Here is a 20,578-nt window from a genome sequence, read left to right as displayed (position 1 = left end):
GTGCCAAACCCCTTCGCTAGAGGTGGTTTGGCGAGGTCTCCCCCCCGTGGGGAGAGTAGTGGAGCGATGAGTGCTGCATGCGAAAGCACCAGTGACCCCCCAGCAGCGGTAGGCAATATCCCTACCAATGCATCGGAGGGGCCAATAGCTGCGATGCGCAATGTAGCGAAGCAACTCGATTCTATAATCGACTTCGCTAGCGCAAAGCAGAACATAGCCAAGGAGTTGAAGTTGAGCCTCCTGGAGCTCCGGAAAGCTGTTCGTGTCGCAAGACAGGAACAGCAGGCCTATGTTGAGAGGGTGGAATGTCGGGAGAGGCCCGACAGAGAAACCCAGACAGTGGCCTCCAATAGGGAGGAAAGAGAGAAGGTCGATAGAGGTTCACAGACAGTGGCCTTTACCTTCTACGGAGCAGCCACGTCGATCGGAGCGGCGACCGAGTTCCCCTCGAAGGGAAAAGGAAAGGGCAATCGCAAGACGGCATCGAATGCGAAGCGCCCTAGGAAGTCGTCAGGCGAGGGTGCCAAAACCGACACCACTCGGCGTGCAACCGTCAAGGTCAAACGCCGCCTGGGTGAGGTAAGCGAGGGCGAGAGTGACCTCGCTGTGGAGAGCGATGGTACCAGCAACCCGGCACGACCGAGGCAGGGGGGCTCAAACCCCTGGACGCTGGTCACCAAGAAAAAGCCGGCACCGAAACCGGAGGTACCGCGGCCTGCGAGGAAGGCCAAAGACAGAGGCGAAGCCTTGTGGTTAAAAACCGACAAGGACAAATACGCCGATGTCCTTAAATCGATGAAGGCGGCCGAAAGCCTCTCGGCCCTAGGGCAGGATGTGCGTAGCGTAAGACGCACCAACACGGGAGAGATGCTCCTGGTGCTGAAGCGAGGCGCACAATCAAGTGCAGTATACAAGGCCTTGGCCCAAGAGGTCCTTGGTGAGGGCGCCCAAATCAGGTCGCTAGGTGCGGAAACAACTCTCCAGTGCAAGCACTTGGACGAGTTCACGACCGCAGAAGACGTCGTCGCAGCCGTCAAGGAGCAATGCGACGTTACAATCGAGCGGGCCTCTGTGCGATTGAGAGACGGACCCTCTGGCACCCAAGTAGCCTACCTCAGGCTACTGAATGCGGATGCCAAAAAGGTAACCGAGAAAGGGAAGCTGAAGATCGGCTGGTCGGTATGCCCTATTAGTATACCCCAGCCGCCTTCAGTGGATAGGTGCTATCGGTGCCTCGAATGCAAAGGCATAGATAGGAGCAAGCTATGTCGTCGCTGCGGCGAGGAGGGACATAAAGAGCGGGGGTGCACTAAGGCATATAAGTGCCTTATCTGCACCGCTAAGAAGCAAGCCCATAAACATGCTATGGGCGGACCTTCGTGTCCCTTCGGCGAGTTAAATAAGAAGAAGCCGTGAGAGTCACACAGCTAAATCTTAACCATTGTGCAGCAGCCCAACAGCTGCTGTGGCAGTCGGTCTCGGAGTCGAGGACAGATGTCGCCCTCTTATCAGACCCGTACAGCATCCCTGCCGGCAACGGCAATTGGGTGTCGGACGGGTCTGGAATGGTGGCAATCTGTACAACGGGAAGGTTCCCGGTTCAAGAGGTAATACACCCCTCCGCCGAGGGTGTGGCGATTGCCAAGATCAATGGTGTGTTCTATTGCAGCTGCTACGCCCCACCAAGGTGGCCAATAGAACAGTTCTACCAGATGATCGACAGGCTCTCGTCGGACCTCGTGGGCCGGAAACCGGTAGTAATAGCGGGAGACTTTAACGCTTGGGCAGAGGAGTGGGGCAGCCGCTGTACAAATAGCAGGGGTCAAGCGCTAATGGAAGCGCTTGCGAAACTCGATACTGTGCTAGCTAATGATGGCTCCGCTAGTACATTCCGTAGAAACGGAGTGGAGGCGTGGATTGATTTGACCTTTGCCAGCCCGAGTCTGGCTCCAGGCATGGAATGGAGGGTAGACGAAGGCTACACCCATAGCGATCATTTAGCAATCCGCTTTAAGATCAACTATGGTGTGCAGCATCCGAGGGCGGGAGATCCCTGTCAGGTATGCGGGTGGAAGTCCAATCACTTCGACAGCGAAGCTTTCACCGCGGCCCTGGGACTGGAGGCCAACACCGACAGTCTAAGCGGGGATGCGCTGGTAGCTGTTCTATCACGCGCGTGCGACGCCACTATGCCGAGAAAAACACTGCCAAGAAACGGTAGATGCCCGGTATACTGGTGGAGTGCCGAGATTGCAGCTCTACGGTCAGCCTGTCTCAGAGCTAGACGTAGGATGCAAAGAGCTCGCACCGAAGATGCAAGAGAGAACCGCCGTGAAGTGTTTCGAGCTGCGAAATTGGCCCTTAACAAGGCTATTAAGAGCAGCAAGAGAGCGTGTTTCGACAACCTGTGCGAGAGTGCCAACGCGAATCCGTGGGGTGACGCCTACCGGATTGTGATGGCCAAGACCAAAGGGGGCTCCTCACCCCCAGAACGGTCTCCGGACCGGTTGGCAACGATTATCGAAGTACTCTTCCCGTCTCGAGCCACAAGCCCCTGGCCACCTGCACTACGAGACAGTGCGGGCACGATTGAAATGGTGGCTCCAGTGACGAATGAAGAACTACTCGCAGTGACTAAATCCCTAGCAATGAACAAAGCTCCAGGGCCGGATGGAGTTCCAAACAACGTTCTCAAGGCAGCGATCATAGCGAACCCGAACATGTTCAGGCTAGCTATGCAGAGATGCCTTGACGAGTGCCGTTTCCCCGATAGATGGAAAAGGCAGAAACTGGTGCTGTTGCCGAAGCCCGGGAAGCCGCCAGGCGACCCATCGGCGTACAGACCAATCTGTCTGATAGACACGACTGGCAAACTGCTTGAGAGGATCATCCTCAACAGGCTCACCCCGTACGCGGAAGGTACGGACGGTCTGTCAAGCAACCAGTTTGGCTTTCGGAAGGGTAAGTCCACAGTGGACGCTCTCAACTCAGTGATAAATACTGCCGAGATAGCGATCCAACGAAAAAGGCGAGGTATTCGATACTGTGCGTTAGTGACACTTGACGTGAAGAACGCATTCAACAGCGCAAGCTGGGATGCCATCGCGCTCTCGTTACACCGGCTTAGCCTACCGGTGGGTCTGTACCGGATCCTGGAAAGTTACTTCCAAAACCGCGTACTGCTATACGAGACCGATGCCGGTCAGAAAAGGGTTCCGATTACCGCCGGAGTCCCGCAGGGCTCGATCCTAGGCCCGGTGCTATGGAACCTCATGTATGACGGGGATCTGAGACTGAAGTTCCCTCCTGGGGTCAGGATCGTCGGCTTAGCCGACGACGTAACCTTGGAGGTCTACGGGGAGTCAATTCCTGAGGTAGAACTGACCGCAGAACACGCGATTAGCACGGTGGAGGAATAGATGAGCGCGAGAGGCCTGGAGCTCGCTCATCATAAGACGGAGGTAGTTATCGTCAACAACCGCAAGTCGGCACAACATGCAGTTATCCATGTGGGAGAAGTCGCGATCACTTCACAGCGAAGTCTGAAGTCTCTCGGAGTCATTATAGACGACAAGCTGACCTTCGGCAGCCATCTCGACTATACGTGCAAGAGAGCGTCGACTGCTGTTGCGGCACTATCGAGAATGATGTCCAACAGCTCAAAGGTGTGCGCCAGTAGACGTAGGTTACTGGCAGGCGTTGCCGTATCTATCCTCAGGTACGGCGGCCCGTCATGGTCAAGAGCACTGAGGGTAACCAGTTACCTACAGAAACTGGAGAGCACCTACCGCGTGATGTGCCTCAGAGTGATATCTGCCTACCGCACGGTATCACACGATGCATCCTGCGTGATAGCGAGCATGATGCCAGTCGGGCTGGTCATTCGGGAAGATGAGGAGTGCTTTGAGCTACGTGGAAATAGGGGAGCCCGCGAGCGCACCAGGGTGACCTCGGTCGCCAGATGGCAGCGTGAGTGGGACAACTCCTCGAAAGGTAGGTGGACCCACCGGCTGATACCTAGCATATCGAGCTGGGTGGGAAGACCCCATGGGGAAGTTCACTTCCACCTGACACAATTCCTGTCAGACCATGGCTGTTTCCGTCAGTACCTCCACAGGTTCGGGCACGCGGAGGTCCCAGTCTGCCCGGACTGCCAAGGTGTAGATGAAACTGCCGAACACATACTGTTCGTATGTCATCGGTTCGACGTCGAAAGAAGAGCAATGCTTGACGTCTGTGGCTGAGACACAACCCCGGATACCCTTATTCAGCGGATGTGTCAAACGGTGGAGAAGTGGAACGCAGTCTCGGCTGCTACCATCCAGATTGCCAGTAGGCTACAGGTAATCTGGCGAACCGAGCAACAGACGGCGGGCACGGCTAACTAGTGATTGGTTAGCTGGAGCGAAAAAGGCCAAGCGCAAAATAAGAGAGTGAATGGTCTGTTCATGCCGAGGCAGGTTGGCGCAGCGAATGGCAACCGCGTAAGGGGTAAACCCAGCCACCCCGAAGCAAGACAGAAGAGTGAGTGTATAGGCGTATAAGTGGACTGCCTCATGCCAAGACGGGAGAATCGTAGCGTAGTATGTTGGAACTAAGCTATCGATGCCTCATGGCGTGGCAGAGGAGTGAAAGGGTGAGCATCCAAGTCAGTCTCACACTGCATGTTAAGGGTGAGCATAAAAGTCAGCCTCACAGGTTGGTAGAGGCTAGCACAAAAGTCAGCCTAGCAAGGAATGAAAAAGGTGAGCACAAAAGTCAGCCTCGCATGGTATGTCAGAAGTGGGGCCTAAGAAAAATGTCCCACATGGGATGCCAGAGGGAGTGACAAAGGTACAATAGAGTGGCACGATTGAGAGTGAATCAGGTGATAGGGTGAGCACCCAAGTCAGCCTCACATGGTATGGGTAGGGCGAGCACAAAAGTAAGCCTAGCAAGGAATGAGTAAGGTGAGCACACAAGTCAGCCTCGCATGGAACGTAAAAGGTGAGCACAAAAGTCAGCCTCATGTGGGAGTGTTTGAGAGTGAATCAAAGTGCGATTGAGAGAGCACCCAAGTAAGCCTCATACAGGATGTATGAACGCGTGAGTGAGAGTGAATGAGTACATTTAGTACAGCCATCCCCCCAGAAGTAATACCGAGAGGTAGTTCCTGGGAGGAATGATGGCGGAGCCCAATGGAGTTTAGTCGGTATTAATGGCTGGTCACCATTCGAGTCCGACACGCCTCCAGTGCACCCAGTGTGGTAGATTGGACCCTACCGTTAGCATGTGTACTGGGCTAGGACATAAAGGTCTTCTCCATTGTAAAAAAAAAACATACATACATACATACATACATACATACATACATACATACATACATACATACATTCATACATACATACATACATACATACATACATACATACATACATACATACATACATACATACATACATACATACATACATACATACATACATACATACATACATACATACATACATACATACATACATACATACATACATACATACATACATACATACATACATACATACATACATACATACATACATACATACATACATACATACATACATACATACATACATACATACATACATACATACATACATACATACATACATACATACATACATACATACATACATACATACATACATACATACATACATACACACATATATACACACAGATATTTTGCGATCTCGGCGAACTGAGTCGAATGTTATATGAGACTCGGCCCTCCGGGCCTCGGTTAGAAACTCGGTTTTTGGAGCAATTGCATAACCTTTCTATATGAGAAAGGCAAAAGAATAATATGTAATTAGCTTAATCAGCATGAGTTCAATGTTATCTTCATGTGATCATATTTTGAAATGTTGGTGGAATGGGTTTGAAAGTGGTGGGAATGGGGGGTTAGTAGAGTGGGAGTGGAGGATGCGTCAGAAATCCTTCATCTTATTTCGGTATACGAGGCTTGAGGGTGGTCCAAGGGGAGGGGAGTGATGAAGGAGGGAGGTGTAAGGGCAAGGCGGGGGGGGGGGGGTCAGGGGTGGCGACACAATACTCAACTGCATGTTTTGCCTTCCATTTGAGACTTGGTTTGAGAAAATCGGTTCAGTCATCACCGAAGAACCGATGTGACTTTAATTGTGGAATATGCCCGGAATTCCGGACTTCCGAAACCGTCGATAGTGGACAATATATTCAAAGAATGTTTAATTGGCAATGAGTGATCTAGATCTGCGATTAGAAGTAATGTGGTGACCATTTCAATAGTTTTTAACCTCTGAGGTATTACGATTGTACCGATTTATATGGGAAATTCCAGTGTATCCTTACTAACACCCCTGTAACTCCGGAAGCAAGAGTCAGAACCGAATAAAATTCAGTAGCAGTCAACGGTATAACTGTATCTTTCATTTGAAATCAAGTTTGTAAAAATCGGTAGAGAATTCGTTGGGGAATGGGTGTGATATTAGCTTAGGAACTTGGTGAATTCCCCGGGGGCGTCATGAACCGTCATAGGTGGCCAATGTGGTCAAAGCTGCTTTAATTGATCATTAGTGATCCAGACCCGCAAACTAGAGTAATGTTATATCAATTTTAATATGTTTTACATCATTTTAACATCATGGTGGTACCAGTTTATATGGGAATTTGCTGTGTGACCGCACTCTTCAACCCGTAACTCCGTAACCGGAAGTCGGATCAACTAAAAATTCAATAGCAGCTTATGGGATCGTTATACCTTTCAGATGAAACTAAGTTTGCGAAAATCGGTTCAGCCATCTCTGAGAAAATTGTATGAGTTTAAATGACACACACACATAGACACACACATACACACATACACAGAGACATTTGCCGATTTCGACGAACTGAATCGAATGGTGTATGATACTCGGCCCTCCGGTCCTCGGTTAAAAAGTCGATTTTTACAGTGATTGCATAGCCTTTCTTTATATGAGAAAGGCAAAAAGGAAATAGAAAAAAAGGCTATGACAAGTATAAATGTAGTAAATAAACAAATTCTAAAAATTGGATGGAATGACAAAAGGAACAAATAAAAAAGCAGTGCATTAAAATATGAAACAATAATAAAAAAATAAAGAAAGCAGAACTTTCTCGAAAAATTGCGAATAAAATTAAATAACAGAGAAAAAACTATAAATTAAAGTATGTGATAGTGATAGCAATAGAAAAAAGCAAAAGTAAGGAACGTAAAAGGATGGATAAAATAATAGTATGCTAACAGATAAAAAAGGCAGAATCTTACAATTGTAGAATCCACAACTTGTATGTAATCCACAATTTGAAAAAATAGACCAATGAAATTTTAACAAAATAAAAAAAATCCACGTAGGAATAAAAAATGGAAAAAATATGAGAAACATGGATCAAATTTCAAATAAGGGTTTTGGTTGGATTTTACGCTATGCTGGTTTCGAAAACATTCATAATCCTATAAAAAACATGAATTATTATTTTATTTGTGTTGGTGTGTTAGCACACCTTAAAATATTTTACAAGAATGTTGTAACTGATTTCTAGAAAATAATTCAAAAATAAAAATAAAATCGTTACGTTCAGGAAGCGACGTTCAAAATCTCACGCTCACTCCTCCAAAACAAAAAGATTTTGTATGCGGATTTAACTTGCTACATTAGTTAACAAATCTTGCTAACTAGTTGGTTTAGTTTGGAAGCAGAGTTAAATTTTCTCTTCGAAATCAATCAAACACAATTTAGCAATTTAGTTGCTTCTTAGAATCATTGGCAGCAGCAGGATTGTGAACTGAGCGATCTTCTCTTCATTCTCCATCACATATAAAATTTAAAACAAAACTATTAACACTATACTTGTCACGAAAGGGGCTTGTTGTGTACACAATTTGCTGTTATAATAAAAATGTTGACAAAAGGCCGTATTTGAAAGAATTGTAAAACGTATTTTTTCCATCCCTGGCCTCTTTGCTAGGAGGAATTGGTAGTCGAAAATCGCCGAAAAAGCTGCGTCATTTGAGTATGACCCCTTTGCAAAAATGTTTCGGTATCATCTCGTATATGAATATGATTTTTTATAGATTTTGTATCAATGAACGGCAAACCAAATATATTAAATTTCAAATTTAAATTTTTGGATTAATTCCGAATTCTTTTGGTATACAAAGAGTTTTTGATGACTCATTTGACCAATTGATCTCTCAAATAGAGGTAGGGTTACCACCTCTAGTGGTACTTTGACCAGCAGAATTTTATTGAGCAGGGGATAGACTTCAAGAGACACATGGGTATGCGTTGAAATCAATTCGAATTTCAAATTAAAGTGATCACTCGACAGAATTTTGGAGCGCTTCCATTGCTTTTTATTGTATAAAACGCTTAAAAACAAATAAATATGCACTGGTTTATTTCTTATGTAGCTCGTAGCACTACGAGGAAAAATACCTTATTTTCTTCACATTCACCGTAGAGTGTAATGTTTTGGTTAAGCACTCAACCTTTCTGTGGCGTTCACATTAAGTTGTATGTTTTTGCATTTGTTTGTTGATTTAGTTGGATGTAGTGATTCGCTTTCTCGGACATTCACAAAGAATCCAAAAGCACCAACCACTCTCGCTGTGGAGGATAACCCGAGCGAGCTTTGCTCTGCTCCTCAGTAAACAAACACGGGGTGTGAAATCACACTTCAGTTTCTTTCGAGAATCTTTGTGAGGAACATAGGAACCCGAGGATGATGTTTATGAGGGCTGGGTGCTGGGCGATTCCTGGTAAAGAAAAGGGCAACGCAAAATTGCAAAATAATCCAATGGATTCTTCCAGGCGAATTCAGATTTATCTGAACGAAGACACGGAATTCGCCTCAAAAACCGGTGTGGCAACGCAGGGTTTTACTAATCCAGCGCTTTCGAAGATTGGAAATTCAATAAATAAAAAAAAATCGATTTCAAATTGGCGAAATTTGAAGACAAACATGACTTCTAATCAAACCATTTAATTGTTTAACCCTTACAAATCTAATCATATTTTTGTTTCGATTATAGACATTTCAACCTTAAGGTGATTCGCTTCTTCATTCAGGTTAGGAATTTTCCTATAACAAATCTCTATTCCTGTGTGCGGGGTTGGGATTCGAACCCAGGTGAGCTGCGTACATGACATTCAATGTACAAATTCCGCTATGCCCACTCGAGTGTGATCTTGTTTCGATGCGAGATTTACGTTAATATAAACATAGTTGATATCAAATATGCAGTACTTTAGAATTTTCGCCATTCTAGTTACCTCATACACAAGATATTGAATTTTTAATTGTATTCTCAAATAAATTTTTGTCGAAAAAGTTTCTGTTAAAAGTTCGGGACCCCTTCAAAACTCCGGGCCCGGGGCGAAACACCCCGGTCCCCCCCTCTCGGCGGCCCTGCGTCGTTCTTATTGATGAAATACAATATGTTTTTATTTCACTCTATTGGAATATATGCGCTACTATATAGAAGTACTGGTATTTCGACTTTAATTTTTTTTGGTTAGATTCCTTTAAGAATGGAAAGTGGTTTTTACTACGTAAATGCGAAAATCATCCATTTCATTTTCATATGTCAAAAACATTGAAAATAAGATAATTTAAAGAAAAAATATGCAATTTCATTTCTTATTACATTTTTATTCCACATTTTTCAATTAACTGAAGGGTTGCTAAAATAAAAGTTTTCCTATTACTGCAGTAGAACGTTCTTGAATGTATAATGTTTGCCTTAAAATGTACGGAATTTTGTTAATAGAAAATACAAAAGTTGATTTTTTCATAAACATTACATTCTTAGGAGTCTCTTAAAGTTAAATAATAAGAATAACATTTTATTATATATGGTTTGTACAATTTTTCAACACAATTTTTAATCGTTGTGTGTCCGACGCGGTACCCGGGTACCTTTTTAAGTTTCAATTAATTAAATTCCTATGTTTTATCCATAGCTGGAAATTGAAACTTTGTGACGTCTTAGAACTTCACTAAGTCAAGCTTTTGGGTTAATAATATTGTTGATATAGTAAGGGTGGGAGTGAGGAGGGGCTCCTGAATTTTTTTACTACGTAACAGGCCGACGTGGGTACCCGGGTACCCACAAAACTTAAATGCCCGTAACTAAGGTAATATCCAACCGATTTCGATACTTTTGACCGTTTTGGATTCATAAACTCACCCACTTTTGGACTTGGTAAAAATGCATCGGGTTACTTCATTCGGTTCCCGGGAATCCGGGTTTCCGGAAGCAGGTTCCAGTGCTGGGGTACTATTTGCGAACTTCAATGGAATACTAGCAATATGGGTATCAAAATTCTTGGAATTACATCAGTAGGCTATATCTCGTGGTTTTGGAACCATTTGGTGATTTGACCCCGGAACGGACATTCCGGAGCAGGTTCCCGTGGGGCCGTGAGTGGCCATTCCATTCCAATTTCATTTTTCAAATTGCCATAGGGTCCCGTAACAATAGAAAACAAATTTCCGAGACAATTTGAAGAGTTTTGATACTCACATTGCTAGTACATTATTAAAATTTACAAATCATATCCTAGTACTGGAACATTACTCCGGAAAATCCGGATTACCAAAAACCAGATCCGTTATTCCGGTTCTATTGTACAGAATCAAAAAGTAGACGAGTTCCTGAATCCAAAATATCTAAAAGTGTCCAAATCGGTTAAAGGAAGCCATAGTTATGAGCATTTCAATTTGTGGGTACCCGGGTACCCTCGTTGGCCTGTTAAAGGTGTTTTTTTTGTTGGACACATAACTGTTAAAAATATAAAAATTTTACCGCATTTACCACATTTACCGCATTAACGCGCGGTGCGGTGCGGTAAATAAATTGCGGTTGCGGTAAGCGGTGCGGTTTTATAATTTTTTTGCGGTTGCGGTGCGGACAATCCATTTACCGCCCACATCCGCACCGCGACGAACCCTATCTGCAGGTGATACAATAGCTGGAATAACACTTCCAACCCCCGGAGGGATTTATAATTTTTATTTTAACGGTGAGCATATTCCGTCATCGCCGGTTAATTAAGGTCAGTCTACCTTCTCACCTCGCCCAGAGTAGAAACTAAAAATGATTCCGCTATAGATACACGGCAAAAACATCTGCAGAAGAATTGTGTTGCTATTGGTTTTTGGAAATGTCCTGTAAGACCAGCTACTCGGGAAGTGAAACAATTACGAAATGTACAGATTGTGCTCAATCTAGGAGAAGTTAACGCCCTGCAAATGCACCATATCAAACAATCAACACAGTCGTTTGTTTCGCGGAACAACGTGCAGAACACCAACGAAAGCTGCCACGGTAAAAATATCATCTCTGCAGGGCTTTAGAGAGATGTGCTTACACGAATTATCTCCACAGGCCCCTGACATCGTGATTAACAAATGTATGTCAAGATACGGAGAAGTGGCTTACATAAGAGCTGTAACTTCGCATTTTCTCGGGTGTCCCTAACGTTGTTTTTGTGGTGAGAATGCTCCCGTGCAAACCAACTTTTCATGCGTCACAATTTTATGCGGATCAACCGAAAATGGGACGTTTCATCCGACAAAACTGGTTATTCAACCATGGTAGATTCTTATGCGCGAATTCTGCAAAAAGACACTGCACCACGGAAAACTTCGTGCAAAAGCAGCAAAGAAAAGCTCTCCTACTAACTGTAAACAGCATACCGCTATCTTATGCCAAACCACAAACGGCTACAAAACCAATATCTACGGATCTGACAGGAACAAATATTCACTCAGCAACAATCACGCCCAGTGTCTCCAAGCCAACAACCGTCACCATCAGCAAAGAGGCGAACGTAGAAGAGGACGGATGCGTTTGTCCGTGCCCTCGCATTTCTGTTTGACGCTTTCTTCGAAAATACTTTGAATTGGCTTCTCAATATTTTGTAGTGTATTCCGTCGATTCAAGCAATAAAAATCGTTTTATAAATTTGTACACAAAGTAGACAACTGCCTTGAGAACATTTGTTTTAACAAATGTCAACTATCAAATAAAGTTTTCATTTTTTACGCTTTTATCATATAACAATTTAATAAGGCGAGTGATTATAAAGAAATTACTGGGGGTTATTCCGAACAGTCACTTTAGGTGAGGTGACACTCTTTCTCACTCGCGCGATCACCGAAGTCACCTAAGGTGAGACGAGTCACTCACATGACTCTCTGTCACGGTATTCTGGTGTGTCACCGCATTCTGTTAGTCGTTTTAGGTGACAGCAATGTGAAGAGAAAAAAATGAGGGATGACGATGGTAAAAATAAACGTTGTCGTTGTCCGTTTAAATTTTGATTAAGTGGTATTCGTCGTTTTTGTTACTTTTCAAGTAATTGCATAATATATTATAACTATTCGTAGTAATGTTGTTAATTTAAAAAAATAATACGGTAAAGCTGACTAATATGTTTGTATTTGTAAAAACCACTGGCAGCATTATCAAAAAGCGGGATGAATTTTTAAAAAGTATAAAGTTATACAAGCTTATTGTGTATTACGACGATTTGATTTTTCAAACGTATGCGGTTCGATCGCATCCGACTCGGGTCGTTATATTGAGAATCCAAATCACATTCATTCGAAAAGTGATCCGTCGTAATGCAGAATAAGCTTAATAATAGTGTTATGACTAAATTCTACTCTACCATGAAGTTCTTTTTCGGATGACAGAAACTCGGAAATAGATTTTTCTGCGTTCTTACGTATAAATCTTATTTCATTAACAGTTCTATGTACACTAGGTTGATATGTAATAACTAAACATTAAAAGGTATCATTCAACACCGAATCAGCCTTTTTTGCTTTGATGTTGCTAATGTGGTCGTTAGCGGGGTGCCATTGAATTGGTGCAATATTTTGCTGCTTGAGAAATCTATTTATTAGGATTCTGTAATTTCGTAGGGAAAACACCGTCTGGTCGGTTATGGTAAACGAGAGACTAGATTTTTTTGTGAGACCACAACAGTTTATCTAGAACCGTATAATAATGTCCTGTTTTTCACCAATTGTGAATAAAGAACCGCTCTAATCTAGGTCGTGCTCTGATTGTGATGACGACTGCTAATTTAAAGCTATTAGTTTTGATCATACGGATTGCTATCTTATGAATCTGGAATGAAAGTTGAGCCCAAGTCGGCAATACCAACTACGTTAACAGTTTGTATATTTTCCTAAAATCGGAAGTTCATTTTTTTCGTGTTGATATATTAGTATGCCAAAATACGATTTAAATTTAGATCAACATTTGGGATTATTATTTGAGCCATTTATTATATGTTGGCGCATCGTTTAACTTTTCCCCATTGAAAACAGGAAGTTAGTAGAAATAGCAATTATTTTTATTAGATAAGGTAAATGTTCCTAAATCATAATTAGTGCTTATAATGATGTGGTACTACTACCTATTGCAGTAGGTTCAGCAACCACAATCGATATACAATGGACAGTGGTTTAGAACAACAATTTATGGGGAAAATGCATTTTCGGCAAAAAACTTTTGATTCAAATTTTTCATCTTCAGAAGAATTTTTGTAAACGATTTGAATTTTATTTTATTGTGCCGTTCCAGCAAACACCGAAAAGTCTCGATACATTCTGCATGTGTGCCTGCAAACTTAAACATTTTGTATTAAATGATGGCTGATAAGCTGTTTTCGCGGGGGAATGGAGAACAGTGCGTCTAGTTATGTAAGCTATTCAAGCTACGCTCAATGGAACTATCCAAGTCATTTTTGGATCACATACATTTGGAGCAACATCAGATGTTGCTTTAAGCTGTCCTCAGCCCCTATTTGACAGTTTTCACTCCGTTGTCTGACGTATTCTTGTTGGTCACATCATTAGCATTAGAATCGTCAGACAGCCTTTGTTGATTATAAGATTAGGGAATATGTATAAAGTGATTAATGTCATTTTGCTCCTTGACCGTCTCATATACGAGTTCAGAAGAAAATTGAGGTTTCGATGAAATGCTGGAAGAGTTGAGCGGTAAACGAGTTTTACAAGAGGGATTGAGACACTTATTACCACTGAAATGAAATCTGTAATTGGCACTAATGCATATATAATTTCAGGAACTGCACGGGATGACGCTGGGCCTGTGGCGTTCGACTGGCATGGTCTATTCTCATTGGCTCGGAAGTCTTCTGGGCTGTTTTTGGTAGATGTGTGCTCCTACTTGCAAGTGGGTGGATCAATTCACTTGGGTGGGGGACACGAGGATCCTGCTAGTTGTCCACTTTTTTGATCTTTGGTTTGAAGCTAGTTTAGGAAAGGAGTGCAGGATTGGCAACTAAGAAATAGATCAGTATTCAGGACTTGTTTTTATGGTTATTTGGCTCGCACAAGTACAGCAGCTTATTGAAATGCTGAATTTCCTTTTAGGGTCGGTGTAATCTATTCGAACCGAACCACATAGACCTTTGATTCGAGAAAACTTTGGTAAACACGGAAAATATAACCAAAATTATTTATGGGTAGAGATTCTTTTTTTGAAAGCATAGGACATAGCAAGGAACCTAAGTAACCATAAGCATTGAATCAACGATCATTGGACGGTGATTGAACCATTGCACAATATTGTCTATATATTTGCACTAATGTTATTGTTATTTATCAGTGTGCAATCAGGCTGTCTCAATAACCTATTTTTGAAATCTATGGGCATTAACTGTACGCCTACCGTTTCACCGTTGCACATGTCAGTGTGTGCAGAGCTTTATGCACCGCGCACCCGGCTTCCCATGAGCGTTATGGCGGCTCAGAGCCTGTCCTTCTGTGTTGCTTAGGGATACATTGCTCCTATGAACATCCACACATACAGACATACATTCATACATATGAGCTTACATTCCTACCATACATATTTGACGCGTTTGTTTCAGAGAGCGTGTAAGGTGTCATCTAGTCTGTTAAATTCTATGGAAAATTATCCGACCATCGCGTTGGAGCCCACGTCATAGTGGAAAATTCCGCATTGAATCCGCTTTTGTCTCTTTCTAATCTCCTTTTTGTCTCCTAGATCCGAAGCGTATCAATCGACTATTAATGGATACGGTAAACATAGTAGTCGCAGTGTTAGTCCTTACTCGCGAATACTTTTTCATGCGACTGTGTTATTTCACATTCATCTTATAACAGAATTCGATTATCCCTGTTCTAGTAAATATTCACATTTGTTACGATCCTCAATTTTTTCTATCATCATTATGCTGAGCAGTTAGACGGGAGAAGACGTTTTAGAGTTTCACAAAAAGAATCTCTGCCCGTAAAGGACATGAGAAATATTTATCCACGATTCCCCAAAAATTTTCTCGAACCGAATGTCCATCTGGTTCGACTTAAACAGACTGCATCGACCCAAAAGGGTTGCTTACCATTTCTGAGGGCCGGTGCGCTTGGTCTAGCTAAATAATCATAAAAAAGTCCTGAATAAATAACTACATATTTCTTAGGTGCCAGTCCAGTACTCCTGCCCGAACTTACCCATACCCAAGGTCATGTTGACAACTAACAGGATTCACATATCCCTCTATCCAAGCGAAAATATATATCCATTTGTTAGTAGAAGCACACGTCTACCAACGAGCCATGAAGACATCCGAATCAATGATAATGGACCATACCAGTCGAAGGTCACAGGCCTAGCACCATCCTGTACAATCCCTGAACTGTTTGAGCTGGAATAATAATGTGTGTTAGTGCTACCTACAGATAACATTTCAGGGGTAGTGTCTCACTTCCTCTTTTAAAACGTGATGCATACGTAGTTGCAGCTTACCGCTGCTCATCTTTTCTGGTATTTCGACACCGTCAGACGAACGTCTCATAGAATCGATATCTCTGTCATCGAATCCGCCATTTCCTTTGAAACTCTGCTGTCTGAAGCGAAAAAGACACATATCACTTCATACATATTCCCCAAATTTAAAATCAACAAAGACTGTCTACCTTTTAAAAAGCAGAAACGCTAATGATGTGACCATCAAGAATACGTCAAACAACCTTAATTGACCCCTTTCCATACCAGTTTGGCCTTACCAAGCCGTAACGTGGATGGCGGCGTGAAAGTTGGAGTTGAAAACAGCTTGAAGCAACATCTGACGTTACTCCAAATGTATGAGATCCTAGTCTGACTTGAATAGTTCCATTGAGTCTAGTTTGCATACCTTTACCCATTTATACATTTGCACTCATCTGCCCCTTATTATAGCATTTACAATGCAATGAAGCTCAGTCGGGATTACACATTCTTATCACGATGACAAAATTCTTTTTTTATAAAGGTATTCTGAAAATGCGTGCATGCGTTGAAAAGTTCTTACACGGGCGTCGACTACAAAAACTCAGAAACCAATTTATTCACCATTCTAAAAAATTTCCTGCCAGAAAATCCAATTTGCCAAGAAATATACTGCCCATAATCGCAAGTCAATCCCATGTTCTATGGGATTCCCCATCTACATGGGACTGACTTGCGATTATAGGCAGTATAGTGAGTGCATGAAATTGTCTTTAACGAAGACCTGCCTGAATTCGCTGCACCCAATTATGCGAAAAGGTGATTCGAAAACGACATTAACCTAGAAGTACCAGATTTAACGGGAAACGTAATTTCTTCCTCAATTATCGTACTGGGCCACTGTAACTGATCGCAATGGTAGTTAAATGTAATCCCAATGGGTGGGGCGAAAAGCCCACCATATATTTACTAAATGTTAAGAACTGTTCAAATCGTTTCAATAGTCCCTCCCAAACTCAATTTTAAACGGAAAATATTCAGTCAGTCAACATAGAAGGTCTGAAATAAAGTATCTTAATCGGTCGTAGTTCTTCATAGAAACTTACAATTCTCCAAAAAGCTCCGACAAAAGTTCCATGTGGCCCCTGAAACAATTCATGTTCATAATACGTCTGAAAAATGCGGCAATGGCCCTATAGAGTAATTACATCAATTTTGTGATACTGTTTCCGTCATTAGTGATGTTTTACATTTATACCATCATAATAATGTTATCAATTTGTTAGTTAACACTATTTGCCTATTTTCAATAGGAACACAATTTTCGAAATACATATATGATATATGCTTCAATTTTTGTACTTCTGCATCAATAGTAGAATATGAAAAATACATTTCATGCATGCTTATGTAACACAATAATTTCATATACCAGCTAGCACAGACTTAAGTTGCCGGTGAACTATACAAGGCGCAACATCGAATTTCCCTGTCTTTCTCTAATCGGTCCGAGTTCTGATACGGCAAGATAAGACAATCGCGTGCCACGATGGCCCGCCGCAGCAGAAGACGTAACGTTAATCTACTTCTATCGCTAGAGAACACCGTGTAAAAACAACCACTCATTGCATGGGCAGAAATCAGGATTCAGACTTTTATAGAAGTAAGCGGATAAATCCAGAACTTTAGGTACGATCCTAAACCTTATACCAGATCTGAAAACCTTCTAACAAAATACGTCCCCGATTCCCGAAGACCAAAACGAGGCCTTCCATTCCCACCCCAGAACGTCAATACTAGGCGTTGGGATTTAAGCAGGCCCCTTCCGGAATCGCAACGACTATCCCCGGGGGATGATAGCAGCCGCGAACCCACAAACAGTAACACAAATAACCAATATCTTACATGTAACGAATAAGAGCAAAAGTATACAATGAGTTAATTTTCAAAAAATGATCCATGCAGTAATGGAACATGCTGTTAGATCCCATAAATACATCACTTCAATTGACTTTCAATGCCGAAAAGTAGAGACGCATTCCCAATCATCTATATTGTTTGATAGCCTAAACAAAATATATGTTACAAAATGAAACCGATTCCATGTTCCAATCACGCTGTGAAAATTGAAATCAGAAGTTTCATTTTTAACTGGCAAATACTAGGTCTGTTCCAGTACAAGGAGAAACTGGAAGTACTCCGGAGAAAATCGTTCCTGTACTCTCTTCTTCTCTTTTTTCTTCTTCTGGTAGCAAACCGGAGTAAAAAGGAGCAAAGATTTTTTGCTCCTGTTTACTCCGGAGTGACTTCCGTGTACTGCAACAAACCTACTATCCACAGACCAACAGGAGTGCAAACAAAGTTTATCTTCAACAACCATTTAATTGTAACGAACTGTTTCAAGCGTATCCTGAAACTGTCACTTTTCCCGTTATTTCTACCATCCTCCACATCCCAAAATGATATCCGAAAACAAATTTGTCATACAAGTCGTGTCTAATAAAAATGACTTTTTCTTTGACAATTATTACTTATAAAAAACAACAGTTATGTTGTCATCTTTTATTTCATCAGTGCTTTTATGGTGGTTATCGTAGCTGATAATAATAAAACGGAGGAGGATAACGTCCACACCTTTAACACAGTCACTCTGGTACAAATATTAATAGAAAAAATCGCCGTGCAGCAGATAGTTCCAATCTCAAAAATATTTCATATACCAGAGTCACTAAAAAAACTGGTTAAATTCATTTCAATTAGTTAACAAAATTATAGAAACTAATACATCATTACAAATTTCTAACAGATTTACAATATTTTTGTAGAGCTTCCACTGTTAAAATGTAAAAAGTTACCTCAGTTGCATCGATTTTTTTATTCCAAAAGTCACCTCATTGAAGTCACTTTCCATATTCCCTTAGTCACCTAATGTGACAAAATTTGTCACTTCGGTGACATCTCTCACTTTAAGTGAGGTGACTCGAAAATTTCCGATCACCTTAGTCACGTGAGATTTGTGTCACCTCACCGAAAGTGACCGTCAGAATAACCCCCACTGTTTCTATTTTTATTGCTCTTCTATGAAAACGCGGGTCCTCTAATACGACCCGGGCCCCAGGGCATTTACCCTGGCTGCCTCCCCCTCTCATCGGGCCTGCCCGGAGGGCCAAGTGTCATATGTGCGTATGTGTCAAAAAATCTCACTCATTTTTCTCAGAGATGGCTGGGTCGATTTACCCAAACTTAGTCTCAAATAAAAAGTACAACCTTCCCATCGGCTGCTATTGAATTTTGTATCGATCGAAATTCTGGTTCCGGTATTACGGGTTTAAGAGTGCGGCCACATAGAAATTTCCCATATAAACTATAGGAAAAATTAAAAAAAGAATTTTTACCACATGTCTTTAAGGTGCATGAAACGTCGAGATTTGATCCAAACCCGAAAAAAATTGACGAAAATTCACTTTTTTGAATTTTTGGCACATTTTTGACTTACTCATATAGAAAGGTTATGCCACCGTCAACCTAATTTTTTTGACTGGCATAAGGTTTCTGGATTTTAACAGGGGCGTAGTTGAGGGTATGCGAAGAGGGGTTACCCCCCTTTCTACTGTTCATTCCCCTCCCTTTAAAATCCCCTTAAATCAAGTTCGTGGCTGGCGAGCCATTGTGTATAATTGCAAAGTGTACTAAGAATGTAATAAACATTTCCACAATTATGTTGAACATAACCAGCCACCGAGCCATAGTTTGGAGAAAGGCACAATTGCACCGCTAGGTGGATTAAAACAGGAATTTGTGTATTATTTTTGGATGCTCACTACAAACGAAAAAGTATTACCTTTTGGTACGCTCTGTGCTAATGTTACTACGATCGGTTCAGTCTTTTGTGGCTTTGCTGTAGCCCTAGCTATTGTTATTAGTTTGTGCAACTTCAGCATCTGCTGATCCTTAACTCTTCCTGCAATTAACGAAAATACGGATGGTTAGATTTGTACTATCGAATATTTGTGTACCATTTTAATTTAAAATAGCTTACCATCATAATGTTCTGGTTTGACCTCTGTGAAGTGGTGATGTCGCACAGGCCAATATGCTGAATCATCAGGTAAGTGTAGTTGTGGTATAAGACTCAACCACATAGACAATCTGTGCCCACGATAATGGCTACGCAATATCGCATTACAACCTACAAAAATTTTATTTGAAATGGTGTACAAATAAGGCCACTACAAATTTTAATAAAATATGTCACACCTTCCAAATAACTGAAAAAAATCAGGGAACAAATAATTTTTTTTATAATAACAAAATAAAAAAATGGTCACGTTTTATAAAACAAAAATAGCGTTCCAGTGCTGTAGTTGCGGTTAGTCACGGTTAGTCGGCGACTAACCAGCTCCTGGAATCGAAAAAAAAAATTGAGCCAAAAAAAATTCCCTTGGCCTTCTGGAAGGCAAATTTAATTATCCCTTTGCTCGTAAAAACATCCAGATAATTGGAATTTTGTGAATCTATTCAAACTCATAGGGTATTGTCAAACTCCCTGCCGCGCTAGTATGATATTTTCATAACTCACATGGCGATCCCACACTTAATGGGGCACTTGTATGATATGCTCATAGGTCGCAGGACACTCTCAAATAGTTAAAAGTGCTAGTATGATATTCACATACCTCGCAGAGCGTTTCAACATTAGTTTGACACATACATGGCTCGCAAGGCGCTCTCAGATTTTCTCGGACGATAGTCTGATGTTCCCATCGCTCGCATGGCGGTTCC

The 20,578-nt window shown here is 42.1% G+C and overlaps 1 protein-coding gene across 1 annotated transcript in view; it reads right to left on the bottom strand.

Annotated features, from left to right (window-relative positions):
• The window catches only part of LOC131678308 (neuroligin-1-like), a 1,556,576-nt gene that overhangs the window by 24,017 nt on the left and 1,511,981 nt on the right, over window positions 1–20,578 (bottom strand). The window contains exons 10-11 of the mRNA XM_058958378.1: window positions 19,836–19,985; window positions 19,638–19,757 (exon numbers count right to left, since the gene is read on the bottom strand). Of these exons, the coding sequence (XP_058814361.1) occupies window positions 19,638–19,757; window positions 19,836–19,985 (270 nt within the window). The remainder of the gene's footprint in view (window positions 1–19,637; window positions 19,758–19,835; window positions 19,986–20,578) is intronic.

This window comes from Topomyia yanbarensis, chromosome 2 (assembly GCF_030247195.1).
Source record: "Topomyia yanbarensis strain Yona2022 chromosome 2, ASM3024719v1, whole genome shotgun sequence".
In the NCBI taxonomy this organism is placed as follows: Eukaryota; Metazoa; Arthropoda; class Insecta; order Diptera; family Culicidae; genus Topomyia; species Topomyia yanbarensis.
The sequence above is the reverse complement of the archived record's forward strand: the minus strand, read 5'-3'. Positions and strand labels throughout refer to the sequence as shown.